General features: G+C 27.6%; 3 protein-coding genes across 7 annotated transcripts; 1 reads left to right on the top strand and 2 right to left on the bottom strand.

The window, feature by feature from the left end:
* Positions 1-55: 55 nt before the first annotated feature.
* RpL35A (ribosomal protein L35A) lies at positions 56-2,358 on the bottom strand. Of its 4 annotated transcripts, none has more exons than XM_089072035.1 (4): positions 2,244-2,358; positions 1,509-1,759; positions 430-588; positions 56-128 (listed from the first exon to the last, which is right to left on the bottom strand). In XM_089072035.1, the coding sequence occupies exons 2-4, from the start codon at positions 1,740-1,742 to the stop codon at positions 105-107; spliced, it is 417 nt and encodes a 138-aa protein (XP_088928161.1). In that variant the 5' UTR covers positions 1,743-1,759; positions 2,244-2,358; the 3' UTR covers positions 56-104. The 4 variants fall into 4 exon arrangements, with proteins under 4 accessions (XP_088928161.1, XP_088928162.1, XP_088928163.1 ...); XM_089072036.1 differs by having other exon boundaries at positions 2,232-2,352; XM_089072037.1 differs by having other exon boundaries at positions 2,219-2,315.
* A 410-nt stretch (positions 2,359-2,768) lies between these two features.
* Positions 2,769-7,598, top strand: LOC105424444 (SPRY domain-containing protein 7). Of its 2 annotated transcripts, XR_016138193.1 has the most exons (6): positions 2,769-3,040; positions 3,871-4,119; positions 5,604-5,881; positions 6,030-6,132; positions 6,225-6,635; positions 7,247-7,598. XR_016138193.1 is itself a non-coding variant. In XM_089072022.1 (5 exons), the coding sequence occupies exons 2-5, from the start codon at positions 4,014-4,016 to the stop codon at positions 6,320-6,322; spliced, it is 585 nt and encodes a 194-aa protein (XP_088928148.1). In that variant the 5' UTR covers positions 2,769-3,040; positions 3,871-4,013; the 3' UTR covers positions 6,323-7,598. The 2 variants fall into 2 exon arrangements, 1 of the variants encoding a protein (XP_088928148.1); XM_089072022.1 differs by having other exon boundaries at positions 6,225-7,598.
* Positions 7,599-8,741: 1,143 nt separating this feature from the next.
* Hs6st (heparan sulfate 6-O-sulfotransferase) lies at positions 8,742-20,841 on the bottom strand. Its single transcript, XM_011634686.3, has 4 exons — positions 20,107-20,841; positions 18,493-18,896; positions 16,366-16,545; positions 8,742-14,749 (listed from the first exon to the last, which is right to left on the bottom strand). Exons 1-4 carry the CDS (start codon positions 20,612-20,614, stop codon positions 14,432-14,434), a joined length of 1,410 nt encoding a protein of 469 aa, XP_011632988.1. The 5' UTR covers positions 20,615-20,841; the 3' UTR covers positions 8,742-14,431.
* Positions 20,842-21,033: the final 192 nt, after the last annotated feature.

The following is a 21,033-nucleotide window of genomic DNA, read 5'->3' as shown; positions in this document are numbered from 1 at the left end:
ATATTTTTGTTGAATAATAATAATATATTTTATATATGTAAAATAACGATTCAGATTATAATACTCAAATGATATTTATTTGCTTATATTATTATAAGAGCATGTTATATACGACTGGGATACAGCATCTGTAACAAGAAACAATTTGAATTTAATATTACATATTTGTGTGTGTGTGTGTGTGTGTGTGTGTGTGTATATATATACGTACTTGTACATGCATGTATACCTATGCATAATAATAAACAATAAAACAATAAAATAATAGTACATATAAAACAACAATTTTATACATATAAAACATAATTTGCACAGATTTGTATAGAACATGCATGAAAATTTCATGTTTAAATTTGCAAGCAGTTTTTTAGTCATATTTTTTAACATACAAAATTCAACAGGAAAATATCTTTATAAACATAAGCTTACAATTCGAATACGATGGCCCATAGCCTTGGCTGGAAGATTCCTCTTAAACTTAGCACGAACTGATCCACTTGCGCCATGAGGACGAGTAACTTTGCCCCAAATGGCCCTAACTTTTGTTTTTTTTGTAGTCTTTCCAGGTACTGGAGTCTTGTTTTTAGCCTAAGACAATTTTGTGTAGTAATTCATGGTCAACAATCTTACCAAATAAAAAATGTATAGTTATGTTAATATTTATGTTATTATTATATTAATATAATCTAATAATGTTCTAGTTTAATTTCACGAAGCAATGCTGTCCAAGTTTGTAATTTTAGATAAATTGATATATGCTAATAATCACATTCTTCTCTCTTTTTTTTTTATAGAGAAAAAATAAGCAATAGATATAAATATGATAAATCACAAGTCAAGCCAATATCTAAAATTGATAAATCCAGAATTGTTGGACAATATTGTCATTAAAATATTAAAGATTTTGGAAATACAGTCTATAACAATTTTTGTACATTTGTTATTTAAATTAATTCCAAAAAATGATTTAGGACTTTTTGTTTCCCTTTAATTAAAAAATAATGCTACGATCAATACAAATAAGAAAATGTATTATTATATTAATATAATATATATCTTGTATATTTTTATATGTAAAAAAAATATTCAAGTTATTATTTAGATTGTTAGATTAAACTTAGATTAAATTAAAATTAAACTGTAAAACAATTATTTCTACTCATTTATTTAAAATGCCCTAGAATTAAATTGAAAAAAATTGAAGTAATTAATTTTTAATTATACTGTTTTCTTTAATCTATTAGCAAATTCAGTCATTCTATATATACTATCAGATTAATACATATAAACTGTTGCTATATGAAATTACTGAAATGTTAAAGTACATAAATATTTCAAATGACATAAATTGTTAACGATAAGTCATGTTATTTAGCAAACTAATATTAACTTTATCATCAAAGAAGTTCATAGCATTGCATTTATATTTCGTAAATAGCAATTTAATATGCATTAATCCAATATAATCCAGTAAATGATTAAATTCATTATAAGCTGAATAAATTTACCTTATATACATAGACACATCGTTTTCCTACATAAAAATCAGAATCTTTTTTTGTGCCAGCTCCTTCGATCTTAAGCAGGGCAGTATGCTCATGTTGATTACGCAATCCACGTTTGTAACCGGTGAAAATTGCTTTCGCATACAAACGCCCATGTCTCTTGAAAGGCCTCTTTCTCTCTGGTATATATTCTGGAACGCCTTCCTTTGTCTTGAGCGCTTTCGCTTTACTCGTCATTTTTTAATAACGACACGCTAAAAATATCACAGTCTTCTTTAAATAAAAAAAAAAAAAAAAAAAAAAAAGAGTAATTATATTATATAATTCACATGTGTACATCAAAAATCACTTAACCTTAAGATTATACATAATATAACAAATATCAAAACAATTATCAACATATTATTAAAAAATATTATAAAAGTATTACAAGGATAAAATTTAGTATCTTCTTTAATGTAATGGTTAATATTGTAATGGTTAATATTTTGAGAAATCATATAGACACAATTTGCTACATTATGCGCACGTCATTCTGTGGACACAAAGTGCTATGTGAAATGAATCGTGATAATCCATCGAAATCGTAAAAAATTAAATAAAATATGACAAAGCAAATAGTCATACAATAACTTAATAAAACATTATGCAAAATGTTCTCATCATTTATGCGACATACTAATTAATTAAATATGATTTTTATTATTGAATACCAGAAATCGTTACCATGTAACGTACCGAACGTATCACAAATTAAAAGAGGAAACGTAAAGAAACCTCACATCAGTGTTACCAACTCAATAAAATAAATATAGTGCCAATCTAAAGTTTCGCCGCAACATCCTGAACTAGAGACTCTATAAGAAGAGACTCGCCAACTCACGTGACGTTAGTAGACTCTGATTGGCTGGGGATGGCTATGGATTGCACATCAATGCTCTATAAAATGAAACAAATGTTTCAATAACTTATTTTGCGTAACGGAATTGGCGAGTCTCTTCTTATAAAATTTCTACTCTGGACACTCTATAAAGACGTAAGTCCCGATCTACAATAGGTGATTTAAGCCTTAGCCATAAGAAATGGACGAATCATAGTCGAAGAATAGAAGAATAATTGACTATGATTGGTCAATTTCTTATGGCTTAAGACTTAAATCACCTATTGTAGGCCGGGACTAAGATTGTTGGCTTAAATAATTTCGTCGGTGATTGCACACATATATTTTAAATTTTCCCATGCGTATGTGACCACAGAGCATGCGCATGTAGCTACGCAGTGCTCATATCGCTACATTTCGTCAATATAACAGATTTCCTAACCTGAAGAGTCGTCAATTTTAACAATTAATATCTCAATTCGTGGGACAGAGCGACACCTTTTCTTGCCAGATTCTTTCGTTTCGTGCAAAAACGCGTCGGATAAGTCTAATTTTATTAAAATTGGAAGTGAGGATAGTAAACTTAACATTTACTCAAAATACATACAATTCATAAGGACAAGAGGATTTGTCAATCCGAAAAAACAGATTGAAGGCACGTAAAAAATTCATCTAGTAACAAAACAATAAAAAATAATTACTACGTTGTAATGGTAAATAAGAAATTTGAACCTGGCCTTCGTTTGATATATTTAGAGAAAATCGCGCAATTTTTTAGGGTTTTGCAATTAAAGCTTATGTAAAGATTCTAGGATTCGGAACATAAAACTCTATGATTAAGAGTTCAAAAAATTCATTACAGAAGGATGAATTAAAAAGATCAAGAAGTTCTGTGTCATATAAATCTAAAAGGACAAGTTAAAAACACTTGTGTATAAACAAAGTAAACACAAGTAAATATAATACATATAACAAGATAAAAAATTATGATTTAATCAGATGATATGTAATTTAATAAAACAATTAAAATTTAATCTTATATTTTTATCTCAAATCTTATAAAATTTTGAGTTTTTTGAAAAATGAATAAAATATTGAGATTTGAAGCATAAAATAAAATTAAAAATATAGATATCTTCATTAAGAATTATAGGATAAAAATTATTATGTTATATAATATGATGTCTAACAAATGTTAAGTGAAAATATCTAATTTCTTCATTTGATAGAAATAGATTTTTAAAAGCCAATCTTAATCTCAAGTGTAAACTATATCAAATTGAAAAATTTCAATTGAAATAATTTCTATGACTAGGTATGAAAAGAAATTATAGAACACAAAGTGCCAGAAAGGATCGTCAAGATAATTCGCTGATCACGATCTCTCCAACAGGAAGCCATTTTCATGCCACCTGTTTACATATAGCTTTAAGTAACATCCAGTGTCATTGTTTGCATCAATTGTGATATGTTACCATTTTATAGATGAAGTTCATACACTTTGACAGATAACAGAAGGATTGTTCGAGAGAGAGAAAAAAAACAGCGTTTCTCTTATAGTTTATTGCTCATAATGTCACATTGGCTGTGTTTCTAAACGACTTGCAAATAATTCCTGATCTTTGTGAATGATGTTCTGTTGTCTAAGAAATTGCTTTGATGGCCTCGGCTTCGCTACGACTCAAGCACCGAAGCGAGAACGAAATCCTATTATCTTGGATACGACTCATATGGGTAATTATCTTTGCAGCAATGATTGTTGGCTTAATGTGACATCAATGTGAAAAAACTCAAATATTGTGCATCTTCTAATTTGCATCATGTTCTTTACAATTTGTCTCTTAAATTAATCTCTACAAAATCTTTCAAATAATCTCTAATCTCAAAAGTTCTTGTTTCCGCAAATTGTCATTCAAAAATATGAGAGTGCGTGTGTGGGCGTGAGTGCGCGCGCGCGTGTGTGTGTGATGTGATGTGATGTGATGTGATGTGTGTGTGGTTTGACATTTGTTCAATTTCAATATTTAGTTTAATATAATGTTTTTTAAAGTTATTTTTAACTTAAAACAATTTTAATTTTTTACTCGTGTAATTTTTAACACGCGTAACTAAATTAATTTTATAAACGATTAATTTTAATTTAATTTACAATTAGTTAAAAAAAAATTAATTTGTCTAATTTTTGCGCGCGCGTACGTGCAAGGCATGTTAACTTTCATATCGAAATATCTCGAAAAATTTGAAAGATATCGATCAACTTTTCAGACATAGCTATAAGATTTCGAGGAAGCGAATATGATTATGATTCATTTACAGATGATTATTGATTCATTTATAAATGGAGCCACTGTCGAGATTTTTTTATAGTCGCCATTTTTTAAATTTATACATACATTTTTTACGCAATATGATTCCCTTAGTTATTCTAAAAGTATAAATAATATAAATATAAATAAAAGAATATTGATAAGTATACAATTATCAAGAAATCAATAGTTTACAGATATTTATATTTTATTTTGGCATATTCTGATAAAATATAAAATATCTTATAAATTGTTCATTTTTTATAGCCGTAACTTAATATTTTTATACAGAGAATAAGGCATTTGGCATGAAGAAATAGAAATAGAGAATATATAATTACTTTAAAACAACTATGCAATTAGCAATATGCAAAAACGTACATTTTTAAACAAAGTAATTATATGTTTTCTTTACACTAATTGATTTATTTTGTGCACAAAATTATTAAGATGTGAGTATCAAAAAATAAATAGTTTATGAGGTTTATTTTATATTTTGTCAGAATTTGCCAGAATAAAATCTAAAATATCCTGTAAACTATTATCTTTTGAATAATTGTATCTTACATCTAGAATTAGAAGAATTATATTGCAAGAAACAAATTATATTGCACCAAACAAAAAATATAATTTAAAAATTGGCGACCATAAATAATTTCGAAGTAACTCCATCTGTAAATAAATGAATCTATATCATAATTATGGCTCCCTCGAAATCTTATCATTTTTCTGAAACATTTTTCTATATCTCCCATATTTTCCGAAATATTTTGACGTAAAAATTAAAATAGGACAGTCTGTATATAAAATGTCATAAGATATTTTTTTTGTATAATTTACACATTTATATTATTTATATAAAGATTAGAAATGAGAACTTGTCATTTATAATTCTGATGCTATTTTACATAGGAAATGAAGTAGTGATAGTGAAAAATGGATTAAGAATATGTGGAAGCGGAGGTGCCTTGACGAATGCTCCTCTTATTCAGAGTAAAAGTTATTTTGAAGTAAAAGTACAGCAGAATGGTATATGGGGCGTTGGATTAGCCAGAAGAGACACAAATCTCAATGTTGCTGTTGGAGGGAAGGACTCAGAAAGTTGGGCGCTTGATTCTGATGGTATCATAAGGCACAATGAGCAAGAACTCCATAAGATTCAGAATCCTGTACAGGAAGGAGATGTCATAGTATGAATCATTGCCATTTGATCTTATATTTTTAACAAATTAATAAATACTTTAAAAATATGCTCAAATGCTTCTGATTTTTTTAAGACACTTTTTATTGCAATTAATATTCAATTAATATTCATTTAAATAATTGAAAACTTTTCAGGGAGTATCTTATGACCACATAGAATTGAATTTTTATTTGAATGGAGAATCCATGAATGCTCCAATTATAGGTATAAAAGGACGGATTTATCCAGTGTTATATGGTATGTGTTTATTGTTTTAGTGAATAAATTGGTGGTAAACATATTATGTATGATGATTGATTTTTTATATGTAATAATATTTTATCTTGCAGTGGATGATGGAGCTATTCTAGACTTAATTCTAGAAAACTTTATTTATACTCCGCCAGTGGGTTTTGAGAAAATAATGTTGGAACAATCATTGCTCTAGCAGAGCGATACGGATAAAAATAAAATAATCGTATTATCAAAGCTGACGTTCTTCGTCCACTTTGAGTTTTGTTAAATTGAGTTAAATTAAATGTTGTGAATGTTAAGGCTGACTAATTATCGCAGTCATATTGAACATAATGTCATAACACAAAAGACATATTGAAATTTCTTGCATTTCATTTGCAAATAAAGAGAGATTGGATAAAACAACATTAAAAATCATTTTAAGACACTTATAGAAATTGGTGGAAACGGAAGTGAGCGGCAAGAATTCTACTGCAGTTTCTTATGATAAAAAGATGAACTAACAGGTATGAAAAGTTACATTTTGGCAACAAAATATTTTATTGTACATTATTTCATTATAATCGTGCAGATGTGACTCGTGTTGTACTAACCAAATTCGTAAAAATGAACGGCAGCTAAAGTTACTTTTGAATTTTATACGTAAAAGCATATTTTTCGTTTCTTTCAATAGCTGTTAAACCGTGTGTTTTTCTATTTGAATAGGTTTTTCTGCTTCATTTCATATAACTTTTATGGCTATTTATTAACTGTCAAGAAAAGAAAGGATAATAGTCATTTTCACAAGTATCTTAAAACCATCTCAAATACTGTTTTATTCAAATCTCTTTTTGCAAATAATATGCAATAAATTTCACTGTGTTATTTCTCGCTTATGACGTTACGATTTCAATATGTCCATGGCAACTAGTAAGGAGTCTTAAAGTTAAAGATGATACAAATTGTAAGCAGGAAACTATATACAAAGGAAAACGATATAGCATTAAGAAACGATGTCATAAAGTATAAACGTTTGTCATAATCATCGTATGATAATATTGAATATATTTAACCAAATAGCGTAGAGTTAATAATTTGCCTAATGATATGAGAATCTATTTTTTGATCTATTCTCCAGAAGAAAGGAAAACGGGAGCGTCCCGTTTGACCACGTTGCGATCGGACAGCTGCTTTCAGCGATCGATGCCTGGAGATTTTCCACTGGATTAATCAATCAAAAAATTTTATTTTAAATTGGCCAATCGACAACGTGAGCAATCAAACGCTACCCATAATGAAGTAGATTTTACATAACTGAGAAAAAATCCTTTAGAATTTATTAAAAGACAGCATTAATTGTTCAAATGAATTAGTCATTCCTAATCCGATGTTTATTTTACAATAATTGCAATACGTATTTTTATTTGTATAATTGTAATGATAGATACAAATATGTATATACAATTTGTAATATATACTATTTGAATGTGTGTACGCGCGTTCGAAAACACTTTCTTTTAACTAATTGTCAAGATTTCTCAAAAACTAATCGCTTTTAATTTTTAACAGTACATTTAAAAAAATTTATTTATCGTTTGATCATAGCTTTTTGCAATATTTTAAACTATTTTCATTTACGATCAAAAAAAGAATGAAATTTTTACTGAAAAATCGTAACTTCAACTTTAGATGATCGCCATTTTGTTGAAAATTGTTATTTTTAAGATGATCAAACGATATATATATATATATATATATATATATATATATATATATATAAAATTAAAATGACATCAAAATCATTTGTTTTAGATGTCTACAAAGAAAATTATGTCAATCGTGAAAGAGAATTTTTAAAAACAGACATTTTTTTGTATTATATCTCAGTCGTAAATTAATATTTTTTAACTTATTTTTTTAATATATTCTATAAAATTCTATAAACTTTTAGTTCTTACCAAATTGATTAAAAAAATTATAAATAATGCAATTGCACGCTAAAAATAACTATATTTTTTGACTCGTTTTACTCTGGGCCTCCTAAAATTAAAATGTAATTTTATTATAGTACGAAATGTATTCGTTTCTTTTCTTTAATAAAAATATACTGAACTTGTTTTCAGAAAATCTGATCAATTTATGTTTATATTCGTATATACAATTGTACACATATATATACCAATTTTTGTATTTATATTTTCGTATCATATCAAGTATCTAAGTCTAATTCTAAGAACTCAGCACTTTCTTCACATAATTTATTAATTTAATGATATCAATTTTATAGATACAAATTGCAAAATTTTTAGATAAAGCAGATATTCATGCAAACATTGACAGCTCTAGACACTATCAAAGTAGCATAATAAAAAAAATTTTAATAATAAATAATTTTAAGAAAAATTTTCTCATTGTTGATATGAAGCTCATCTAGTACATGCATTAATGCATAAACTTTAATATAGAAAAGGATTTCCAGAATGTTATCGGTTTGATATTGGATAACTGTTTACAGGTCACATAAAAGTAATTTTTCAAAATGAAATTATATGATTTTTATTATATTATACGATTTCTGTCATTAATCTATATAAAAGACTTAAGAAAAATTATAAAAAAAAAACAATGAAATATATTTATGAAATATTTTATACTTTATTGTGACATACTTTGATACGAAATATAAAACATCTTATAAATTATTTCTTCTTTTAATACATTAATATTTTTATGCATAGTATAATGAAATAAATCGATATAAAGGATTGGTATAAAGAAAATACATAGCTGCTTTTCGAAAAAATATGTAATTGCATATTGCTAATTGAAGATAGATTAAAATGGGGCAACCTACATGCATATGTGTACATTTTGTCCGTAATGAATTTATTGATTCTTAAATAATTAATGGTATAATATATACATTGGCTTTCTTAAATAAGGTACCGACGGCTTTAGGCCTATTGTTTGTTCACTTCATTAGGCTAGTGTCATGTCACTTCATTTAGTTATTTCTTTTCATACAAGTGCTCTTTCTTTTACTACAAGTTATATAAATTAAAGCTATTGTTTCATTCTTTCTAATCTATCGAAAATTTGCATCTCTCTTTCTACGTTCAGTCATACAAACATTTAAAATCTAATTATTGTATACGCAAACAAATACATATATATATATTTGTTGAGATCATATATATACATATACACACGTGCACGCGCACGTACACTACAAAATTCTACTGCATTCCAAAATAAATCGTATATAACGCAAAGTATGCGTGTAACACAATCGTATAGATATTTCCAATAAATTGTTTCCTGTTACTGATATAAGAATCGATCACAGTTAGATAAGCGCCTTTAATTATGATATGAAAATGATAGCTATAAAAACAAAAATTTTAAAGTACTGCTAGCGCTTATCATTGATATTATAATGAGCTTTTTATCTAATGATAATTATAAAAAGTTTTTTACAATTTTTTTGTTTGTATTGCAAGCTATCTCAATATTTGCTGAAACATATTAAATCTTTGGTTCTTAATACTAGTTTTAAACAATTATCAATATCGATGTCACGCATTTAATATTATGCATTTATTCTATATAAATAGGTCATTCGATTGAAATACAATTTTAAATTATCTTATATTATTTGCCATAATAAAGTTTCCATTATATATTGTATATAACATAATCGGTTTTTTAGCAATTAATCTCTTTTTCAAATGATTTTTATGGCACTGTTCCCTCCTTATACAACTTATTTTGTGTGTGTGTGTGTGTGTGTGTGTGTGTGTGTGTGTGTGTGTGTGTGTGTGTGTGTGTGTGTGTGTGTGTATGTTCATTCCATCGTATCATTTTATTTTCAAGAGAGCTTTATAATTTATTATAATTATTGACTATATAACTCTCTTCTTCTCTAGTAGCTATACATATATATATTTATTTTATGACTGATATGAGAGATATTTAAAATGGTAACCCATTGTCGCCTTATTGCACTTTCAGAGTGTCGAGTATAATATTAATCATATTAGAGTATGGTGATAAATTAATATACAAACAATGATAACCATTCAATGCATTATACTGTCATTTAATAAAACTATGTAGGCCTGTGAAAAAATAATTTCAATAATTTAATGAAATATCCGTAAGAATTCGAGAATATGTGATTTAATTATATGAATACTGAATATTTCTCAATGAAATTTTACACACACGCACGCGCACACGCCACCCACCCACACACACACACACACACACACACACACACACACACACATTCATATATTTATATATACATATATATTTATATTTATATACAGAATGTCCGGTAATAACTGTATTACTTCTCATGTGCAAGTAGAGTGAGTTATATTGAATCAAAAAGTTTGGTATCATTTTATGATTTTCATAATAATTAAAACAAGAGTTACAAATTTATATAGATTCACGAATGAGCAAGCATTTGCGTGAAGAGACAGTCTAGCGCTACGCAACGTTTACCGTTGCTAACCGCGCGGCAAAATATTTAAATGTAATCTATACGTGACAAAGTATTATAGTTTATAATACACATTTTTAACATATTGCTGCGCGCCTAGCAATCATGAGTGCGCTGGGTTGTCTTTTTTGTACGAAAGCTTGTTCATTTACAGATATGTATAAATTAATAAGTTTTTAATTATTATGAAAATTACAAAAATGGTAATAAGATCTTTCTATCAATATAACCCGCTCTACTTGCCGATGAGACCGATTATTGTCAGACACTCTGTGTGTGTTATATGGGGGCGCGCGCGCACAATTATAGAATTTAATCAAATGTATAGCCGTTAACAATCATCTTATGATTAACGCAGACAATGGAAAATGGATATTCGTTTTTTAATCATTTCAATCATTTCAAACATTACTATTAGAAATATACATTCTGTCAAATAAATGAGAATTATTCAATAAAACACAAAATATTGGTTTAATCATCCAAATTTATTTGGTCGCCATCAAAATAGGCTCCATTTGATGCGATACACTTATGCCAAAGAAATAATCCAGTCATCAAAACACTTTTTATAAGCACTTTCCTTGTATGGTCTGCAGTTTCTTTTGCGAATTTTATTTTATGGCTTCAATGGATTCAAAACATCTTCCACGAAGTTTTCATATCTTTTACGGGGACTTTTGAAATGAACAATTTCCGGCATTTTATTTGACAGAATGTATGTATACAATGATTAATATATAGATTATTATAATTATTTCATTATTTAAACTATGTATACAAAACATTTTCATAAGATTGATGTAGATTTATTTCAATTATGCTGCAAATAATTTGATTAAAAAATATACTTTCAAATATATTTACAAAAGTATAATTCGACATCTACATATCTTTTAGTTACAAAAACGTACTAATGATATAAAAAATTGTATAATGCATAAAATATACCAAAAAAGTTAAAAAACTTGTTACTCTATTTTATAGGTTCTTGTTACAAATGTGATAACATACAATAATTCGAAATCTTACATGTCTTTATTTCTTAATCAAAACATGATTTCTCTTTTGTAATATAATTAGAATGTTTATACAATAAGTAGTAGCGTTTGTATATGTATGTTTGTATCTGGACACAACGCATTATAAATTCAATATATCACAATAAAATAAAATTATTAATATCATGATTCAATGTTCTTATATTCGAAGCTACAATTCTCCAACTTGTGCGACCTTTTTTTTTTGTTTTCTTAAAAATGAAAATCTATGCTCTTGTTTTGATTTAAATCTAATATCATTTTACACTGCATTAGTAGAAATTTAAATTTTATTTATCATTGTTAATTTGGATTGGCTCACATATAAAAAGTATTCGAATGTTTTTAGTTTCTATTAAAAAAATATAGTAGAAACTCGAAAATATTTTTGAAAATTCAAAAGCAAGTTTTTATAAATGAATAACAAAATAAAGTTCATAAATGAAAATATATAACAAAAATTAATAATATTTCGGATAAAATTCCGAAAACAACTTATTTCCAATCTCGATAAAACTTTGTAAAAACTTTCTTTTTTGATCAAAACAAAAGCTCCTAAAAAGATTTTTGACCACTTACATGGAAAGATCACTTTTTACGGCGAAATAGTAAAAATGTTGGTAATTATACGGTTTATACTCCTTACCTCAAATAAAATGGATAAAAGTAGACTCATTCGACATATTTTTGCATGAACCGAAAGAATATGACAGAAATAAGCGTCGCTCTGATTCGCGAAGCGAGATATTAATCGTTAAAGTGGACAACTATTCAAGTCAGGAACTCTATCATATCGACGAAATGTAACGAAAAGTATGTGAATTTGAAATATATGTGCCTATAATGTACCATTCAATGATTTAAATGAATATATTTATTAAATCTTGGCCTTACTAAATAGATGAAATTTTTATATTAATGTTATAGAATGCAATATTAGCACGCGAATTATGTATTTGGTGTATTTCACTAAATTTATGCGAAAACTTGTTTCATGTGGAAGTTGAAAACTCAGGTGTAATCTTGTTTCGCGTTAATAAATGTATATGTGGAGTGTGCTCCGTTCTCTCTCCCCCCCCCCCTACGAGAGAGACTTTACTGAAAAAAATTAATGTAACCCAACCCTTATCACAGTGATAGTTAAATATCCTCCCTATCTAATGAATATATCACTCATTAATCAATCGGGTTAGGTTAATTTTTTCTGTTAGATTATTTTATCAAGGTCATGATCTATTATTTAAATCCTAGCTAATGCAATTTTCACCATGAGAGTCTCTGTTGGAACGACACTTAACGGAGCGCGCTCTGCTCACCGAGTGAAAGGCACGTATCTTTGTCATGTAACTGTCGACAAGCGCAAATGTAAAATATAGATTTGATATCCATTTGATTAAAAGTTAAAAAACATCAAAGAAACGAATATGTTATATATCCAAACTTTTTTGTTAATAATTTTCTAAAAAAACAATGAGCGTCGACTAAAATCTCTTAAGGATTATTCAGAATCACGACCTTGAAAAAATATCAAGATCATAGCATTTACCTTTATTATTATAAACTTTTATCAAACATTTTTATTATTAAACCGTAAAAAATGATCTTCCGAATAAGTCGCCAAAAATCATTTTCAGAGTTTTCGTTACGACAAAAAAACATAAGTTTTTACAAAGTTTCATCAAAATCAAAGTGTTGTTTTCGGGAATTGCACCAATATTTTCAATTTATTTAAAAAATATTTTTTTATCTTTCGGACTCTTAAAGATTATCACATTTGTACATATCAAAAACGTGTGTGCGCGTGTGTGTGAATTCAATTATTAACACTATATTAAAACATATTATAACATTGTTTACATATAAATTCGCAGCAGGTATAAGAACAAATACTTTTTTATACATATACACACGCACGCACGCATATATAGAATTTATAGAAACAAATATATAAATTAATAAAATAGCATAAAGATAAATGTACAAATTAATTAGAAAAAATTACTTGGCGCATCTGGCAATAATGAAATTTACAGATAGGCTATAAATATAAAAAAGTTTTGCAAATATATAATTATAAACGAACATATGTTATCTATATATGGAAGAACTCTTATAGAATTTACGAGCCATAGAAAATTTATAAATTATAGAAAAATTTTAGAAATATCTGAGTCGATTTCCTTTATTCTATATTTTTTTCTATTTAAAATTAATTATTATTCTCTGAACTAAGGCTTTTCTTTTCCACGTTACTTTTTTAATGCACACACACACACAATGAATAGATCTGTGCTAATCATTTTTCTCAAGAATGTAATGTCAGAAAATGGAGGAAAAATTTTTCATTACGAATAAACACTTAAAGTAATTATTGTTAATGGTTCTATTTTTCCAAATAAACTGAAAATAGAAAATGTGTAACATTTCTTCATTCTGCATATCTATTATTTGAATAAAAAAAGTAAATATTAAAAAAAATTAAATAAAGAAAAGATGCTTGATCCTAATCATTTTAAAATAAAGAAAATCAACCCTATCATATAATTCATTTCACTTTTTATTGAGAATCAGATTCATCACATTAAGATTCTCGAACCTTTCTTTGGTCTTGTTCAAGTACATTTCTATCCTTTTGGTAAATTTTACGCAAATAAGTGTATACCGATTTATACATAAAGTATTCCGTTTCAAGGACACATCCCTGAGATGTTCAGATCCAAAATAATGCTTAGCGTCAAATGCGAAACGCCAATTGCTTAATATACTCACACTGTTATTCGTTATCCGTGGTATCTTCAATGACAGAATCCCAATTAAATTCTGTGGCACTTTGTCTCGATGGTAATTCACCAAGATGTTGAAATCGTTGTACAAAATGTGGATCACGGTCTCTAAGCCGTTTAAATCTTTGAAAAGCGAGATTCTTTGCAAACTCGTAGAGTTCCAAGTCCAGGCTATTAAGTCTACGTATGGCATCTAATTGTTTCATGCTGAGAGTTGCCATAGTAGCTGCGCTAAGTGTAGCATTATGTTGCTCAAATGCGACTGCAAATCGCATTTTAAATGTTTCTTCGAAGGTATACTGTCCCACCTAACATTTAATTTAAATATAATATTAATATGTGAAATATTAATATGTGAAAATGAAAGAATAATAAATATTTTTTCAATAAAAAATAATTTAAAAAAAGTACAAGACTAATCACTTTTATAGTTTGTTAACATTAAATACAACTCTGATTTCTAAATTATTTTATCATGTAACAATTTATATAGAGAGAATAATTGAATTTGCAAAACGAAACTATCTTAATATATTTTATTATATTATAGTTCAAATTATACAATATGATGTATTGGAAAATTTATATTGGAATAAAACTTTCTTAATTAACTTTATGGAATCGTTTATCAAGATTATCGATTATCAGATCACTAGATCAAGTTGTTTCTGATAGCTGAACAATGACCATTATTTCAAGAATTTTACATTTTTACGTGATTTATTGAATAGATATCTTACTTTCGATATTTTTTTACTTTCGACAAGTTTTAAGTAAATGAAAATATTATGTTTTTAAGGGAAAAGTACAAAATAAAGCTATACGACGCAAACAACTTTTTACATGTTTCTCGCCTCTGACATCACACAACTCATCGTCGCGCCGTGAAAGAACCGAGTCTTAAAGAAGTTCTTTACCAGATAGAAGGAGGTTTTTTTAAGTTATTGAACATATCTAATGAGAACATTGACAAATTCGCAATAGCGGAATTAATATAACAAAATTAAAATTTAAGAAAAATGTTTAGATTGTTGCATAAATTTATATTGTAAATTTTCATATTGAATTTGTATCTAAATTCATCATTTGTATGAAAATTATTAAATTTGAGTAAACTTAAATAATTTAAAACTTTTTGGTAAATCCTTAATAATTTAGTTCATAACTTTTTCGCAATATAGTCTATATTTTTATATAATTCTATATTTTAGGTATTTTATTAATCATTGTTAACAAATATTTGTTAAGGATTGATAATTCCAATAACAAAATTTTTTCAATATATCCCCATTGTAACTATTAGATATTGTAGATTGTATTCAGTATTAAAAACATTACATCAAATGATGTTTTATTCTTCTTATATTTAAAAAAATATTTAATCTAAATATTATTCTCGTTTACCTAACTAACTATTAATTATCGATATTTGTAACATTGTACAATTATTTTATTTAAAATTATAAACATAAAATTTATTTTTATACATTATATATCATATAAGTTTTTAAATATTAATAATGATATTAATCTGAGTATTCTAATTGTTACATCGTTATATAATTGAATATTTCTTGATATTAAGATAATTAACAGGGATCAAGGTTAACAACTTCTTACCGATAATAGTGAGTCATAATAAAAAATGAAATAATAACTGCGTGATAAAGCGATATTATATTTACTTTTTTATTCTTCTCTAAAAGAGCAACTATAATATTTTTTATTTTTAACAATTTTATAAAACCAAAGCAAAATTCTTTTCATATCACAAATACCATACAGTGCTAAAACAAAAATTCTAATAGATGCGATAAATTTTTAATATTAGAAATAGCGATTATGCCGATAACAAATAATAATTGCAACAATAATAATGACAATAAAAATAAATTGTGCATTAATATTCATATATTTAACATACCTTTTGATACTCAGTCAGCATGAAGAAAGGCATGAATTGCAAGTTATGTTTAGCACTGGCTAACATCAGACGATCTCTATCAGCTTTGCTGAGAGTAGAATTGTAACAGCCAACTATTGATAAGTCTGCCAGCATTCTAGTTTGACGATTTCTCGCCAAATTATAAGGACACTCCATAAACTGCACAAATATAATAATCTCATTGTTAAACCAAGTTTCTAAGTTAAATTCAATATAGTTCTATTCTTGATTTTTATACTTTAATTTTCATCTTCTCTGCATTTCTTGATAACAGTTTACAAGCACAATGCCTTTATTATAGAAGAGGACTCGATAATGTTATCTAACAGGAAATAATCATGTACAAAGAAAGACTTTAAGAGAAAGAAAGAAAAAGAGAGTGAGAAAGAGAGACCTTTCAAGGAGATTTTGAGACTACTTCTTAAACAGTTTATTTGTTTAAATGTTTAATATAAAAATAATATTAACAATATTTAAGTTAATAAATATTTTAAATATATTAATTTTAAATATATTAATACTAACTTAAATGCAATTGAAGAAAAGAACTAAAGAAGCTGAACATTTGGTACAAAAAGTGTCGCGCAACAAATTTATCAAAATCAGAATGTTAATACACGAGAAAACTATTTGCAGAAAACATATTATGTTAGCCTTAAAACAGATTATGATACATGACAAAAATTATTTTTTGTTTAAAAAATATTTAAGCTTAAAACTGTAAATGCTGTAAGTTTTCTCGGAATCATTTCTTTTATCTGGTTGACATTTTTCCACAACTACTAAATTATTGAATCTTCAAATATAACACAAATAATACATTTTAAAATATATTGTTTATATTCCGATTGTGGCCTTTTTTAATATTTTAAACCATTTTTATTTTATAATGAAAAAGACGAAATTTTTATCGAAAAATCATAATTTCAACTATGTCAGATAATCAACAGGAATCTTAAGCAAAAGTCATAGGTTACAATCCAATTCACACATTCGTGAGCATCATTTGTTCATGTTTAATGTTTGATAAACAACAAGGATGATTCTATAAATGTCGCGACTGTAAATTGCAGCGGAAACGAGTGGAACACAATCAAATATCATTTATAATTAAAATGACATTTATGATTAATCATTTGTTTCAGATGCTTAGAAATAAAATAATCGTGTTAAGTTTTTACTGTATCAAACGTCTTTCATTATAGATATTACAAACGTGCGCTATACATGTGCTATTTTTTTTTCATATTATATATTTTTCAATTAAATATAAATCTCAAATCAATTCTATATAATTGTGTACATATCTTTGAATGTGTATTGTAGTTATGTAGTGTCACATGAAGAAAATTAATATAACCAATATAATCAATATCTTCAATGTTTAATCAGTAGAATAGTATCAGTCATAGAATACTTCGAAGAAAATACGAAATATTTTTATACGTATTTTTATAACATAATTTTTATAATCTTTTGTTCATATTGATCCACATATGCGTGACAAATATATAAATTGTCAAACTGCGATTTTTGTACTGACAGCACTCTCGCAGCACAAAGTGAGCAAAGCAAAAAAATCAGCGTCGCGGAAAAGTGACAATAATTAAACCTCTTAGATCACATTTTTAAAGGATTATATTTCAGCCGAAAATTAAAACTTTTTAACTTTCTCTTAATTTATTCTTTGAAATATGTATTTTTATTTCATATCAAATTAAATTAAAATTTTAAAATAAATTATTAACCGTATAGATATACATGTTAAAAGTAATTTTATTTTTAACCTGATGTATCTTCTTAAATTGAGAAAAAACGTATACATAATGCATATACTTGTAATGAAAAATTCTGTATATCTAAAATCAAATACCTTGAAAATAATACAATAAAAATTAATATTTTTTTCTTAATTTTCTTATTATATATTATATATTATAAACTTATCTTGTACTTGATCGAATTTTCTAGAACCTTCTTAATATATTTGTGAATAGATATAGAACAATTTATAGATTATTATAAACCACATTGATGAAAAGATTAACACGGATTATAATCAATCAATATTAAGCAAAATAAATAGAAATTGAAAGATATCATTACCTCTTCTAGGGTAACACCTTTCCAATTGGGGCCATCATAACACTGGGGTATATCTGCTTGAGTACCTCCACACCAATGACGAGCACCTCTCCATGTAGCACCTCTCTGCACATGTCTGAACTCGGAGAGATATCTTGCAACAGGATCTCTTATGATAGTTATATAAAAGTAACGGCGTTTAATACCTTCTCCTTCAATTTTATTCAGTTCTGTGTCTACACAATTCGTCAATTCAGTCCAATCTGCATGTAGCCCACATTTCCAGCCCGTAGAATATCGTGAGAATAACCAATTTTCATTACGGTTTGGACGGAAACAAAAACAACGCTTACGTCGTCGTTGACAGGAGCATGATCTCTGCAATTCTAAGTCCCGCACTAGATGTTTTCCAAATAGTGTACCACCTTTAAACAAAACAAGAATAAAGTTAGATATTTTAGGCACAAACACATATATTTTTATAACTCAAGTAAATTATTCTGCTTCATTTAGCCCTTATCTTTCTTTATATGTTTTTATATTACTGAAATAAAATCTAATCTGAAATTAAGAAAAGACATTCCTATGCATAAATATATAATCAATAAACTTTACCAATTTTTATTATATGTAACAATGTCACATATAATGTTTGAATAATTTTTCAAAAATAAAACTAAACATATATTCAAAAGTAATAGCAAATAATAGTAATAAAAAGTAATAGTATGTTGTATAAGATATACTTTTATAAGTGAAATTTATTGAACAGAGAAAAAATGGAGAGAATGCAAGCATGTAGCATACTAAATAATTTCACATGTCTAATTTATTCCTTCTTTCTAAGATACATCCTAGAGGTTTGAGTATGCCTGATGAATAATGTAATAATTGATCAAGTAATGTCAGTGACACAAAATATTATTTTTTTTATCTTCATATATGCAATGTATATACAAAGAAATATTGATACCAAAAAAATATAATACAAAAGATACAAATTTTATATTTGTTCAATAATATATTATTTATCAAATATTTAGATTTTTTTTAATTCTTAGAAATGATTTCTACTATGATATTATATGTTTCAGCAACAGTGATACATATTTTTGTTTTTAAAAACATATCATGTATTATATTTTTATATATAAATATAATACATGATATATTAAGTCTAATATATATAGCTGTAGATATAAATCTAATCTAAATTTAAATTACTATAATTCAAATAAAAAAAAAAACAGATTGTAATTTTTAATGCATCAATATTATAATTTACAAGCGAATAAAATATAAAAGATAACTTATAAGCTAAAACTATTGCTTGTTTGTAAAATTTTATAAAACTTATCTGTTAATTTCAATGAAGAAGTTTATATACTTCTATAACTCTCACAGTACCATTATTGTTATATTATTATTGCACAGTTTTTCTATCATACATTACCTGTACAATGTAAGGCAATGTAAGGATAACGATACCGTTATTAAGAATTACAGAATAAGCTTACTATACAACGCTATTAAACTTTTCAAAACTCCAAAAGACAAATAATAGGAATTAAAAAAATTAAAACATCTTCTGTCCAAGAACAACGAATAGAGAAGATACTTTTTATATATACTCGCCAGTCTTTTGTATATGCAGAAAAACCATAACATCGTGCGCGTTGATATCAAACTGAAAAGTGTCGTTGGCAAAGACATCGTCATAGCCTAAGCTGCCCTGTATGTTGTTCTGCAGCTTGAAGGCAGGATGCACCGAGAGCAGGCCATTCCTGTCAAACTCGATGGACACGGAAGACAATGTGGCAGAGCCAGAAGCGGGTGGTACGACAGCGACGGCTAGGCTCTCGGATAATCTGACAGACTCCTTGATCTCACGGTTGGTCAGAGCGCACACGTGATCCGGACAAAAGTAGCCCAGGTAAACAATTCCAGTCAGCGCGAGGAAGAGACATATTCCAACGACGTTACGCAGGCGATTCCTGCGCGGATGCCGTGACTCCATCCCCGTCGTCGTAGATCTCTTGCCGCATATATCCCTTTCGCTCTCCCGCTCCTCCGATGCGACGAGCACTTCAAGCTCGCTAATAGGAGCATCTACCTCCGCGTCGATATCTGCTCGTCTGCCCATTATTATCACCACCCATGTCGCGTGTTGTTCGGCACACACCGCTTCTCATCAACCTTTACAACAGAGAACAACGTTTGCCGCCGCCGGTGGCAATATCACCCGACCACTCGAGTTGACTATCGTTCACTAATACGATCCACCGGATCAGATTCAACTTAATCCGAGCGTATACGCTCGCAGCGAGCGCATCCAGAGCGCAATCATCGCCATCGATATATGAATATCGAGAGGAAGCATAACTCGGAAGGAAGTATATAATCGGTATGGACACTTTGCGTGCCTCGGGATGTGCCTAGGGATCCTCCAGTAACGGCGTTTTTCATTGGCAGAATTAATAACCGGAAAAAAGTTCCGGTTGAAGGAATTATGTTAAATCATTTGTATTCAATCAATGTTTGAAGAGGGTTTTGAAGTGCGAT

This window comes from Pogonomyrmex barbatus, unplaced genomic scaffold, assembly GCF_055798465.1.
Source record: "Pogonomyrmex barbatus isolate J1 unplaced genomic scaffold, ASM5579846v1 scaffold13, whole genome shotgun sequence".
Taxonomy (NCBI): domain Eukaryota; kingdom Metazoa; phylum Arthropoda; class Insecta; order Hymenoptera; family Formicidae; genus Pogonomyrmex; species Pogonomyrmex barbatus.
The sequence above is the reverse complement of the archived record's forward strand: the minus strand, read 5'-3'. Positions and strand labels throughout refer to the sequence as shown.

Coding starts and splice junctions, on each gene's coding strand:
- RpL35A (XM_089072035.1), bottom strand. CDS start 1,742: ATGACGAGTAAAGCGAAAGCGCTCAAGACAAAGGAAGGCGTTCCAGAA. Junction 589..1,508: donor GATGTGTCTATGTATATAAG/GTAAATTTATTC, acceptor AAATTGTCTTAG/GCTAAAAACAAGACTCCAGT. Junction 129..429: donor TGGGCCATCGTATTCGAATT/GTAAGCTTATGT, acceptor TTCTTGTTACAG/ATGCTGTATCCCAGTCGTAT.
- LOC105424444 (XM_089072022.1), top strand. CDS start 4,014: ATGATGTTCTGTTGTCTAAGAAATTGCTTTGATGGCCTCGGCTTCGCT. Junction 5,882..6,029: donor TACAGGAAGGAGATGTCATA/GTATGAATCATT, acceptor AAAACTTTTCAG/GGAGTATCTTATGACCACAT. Junction 6,133..6,224: donor GATTTATCCAGTGTTATATG/GTATGTGTTTAT, acceptor TTTATCTTGCAG/TGGATGATGGAGCTATTCTA.
- Hs6st (XM_011634686.3), bottom strand. CDS start 20,614: ATGGGCAGACGAGCAGATATCGACGCGGAGGTAGATGCTCCTATTAGC. Junction 16,546..18,492: donor AAGGTGTTACCCTAGAAGAG/GTAATGATATCT, acceptor ATATTTGTGCAG/TTTATGGAGTGTCCTTATAA. Junction 14,750..16,365: donor TGCTGACTGAGTATCAAAAG/GTATGTTAAATA, acceptor ATTAAATGTTAG/GTGGGACAGTATACCTTCGA.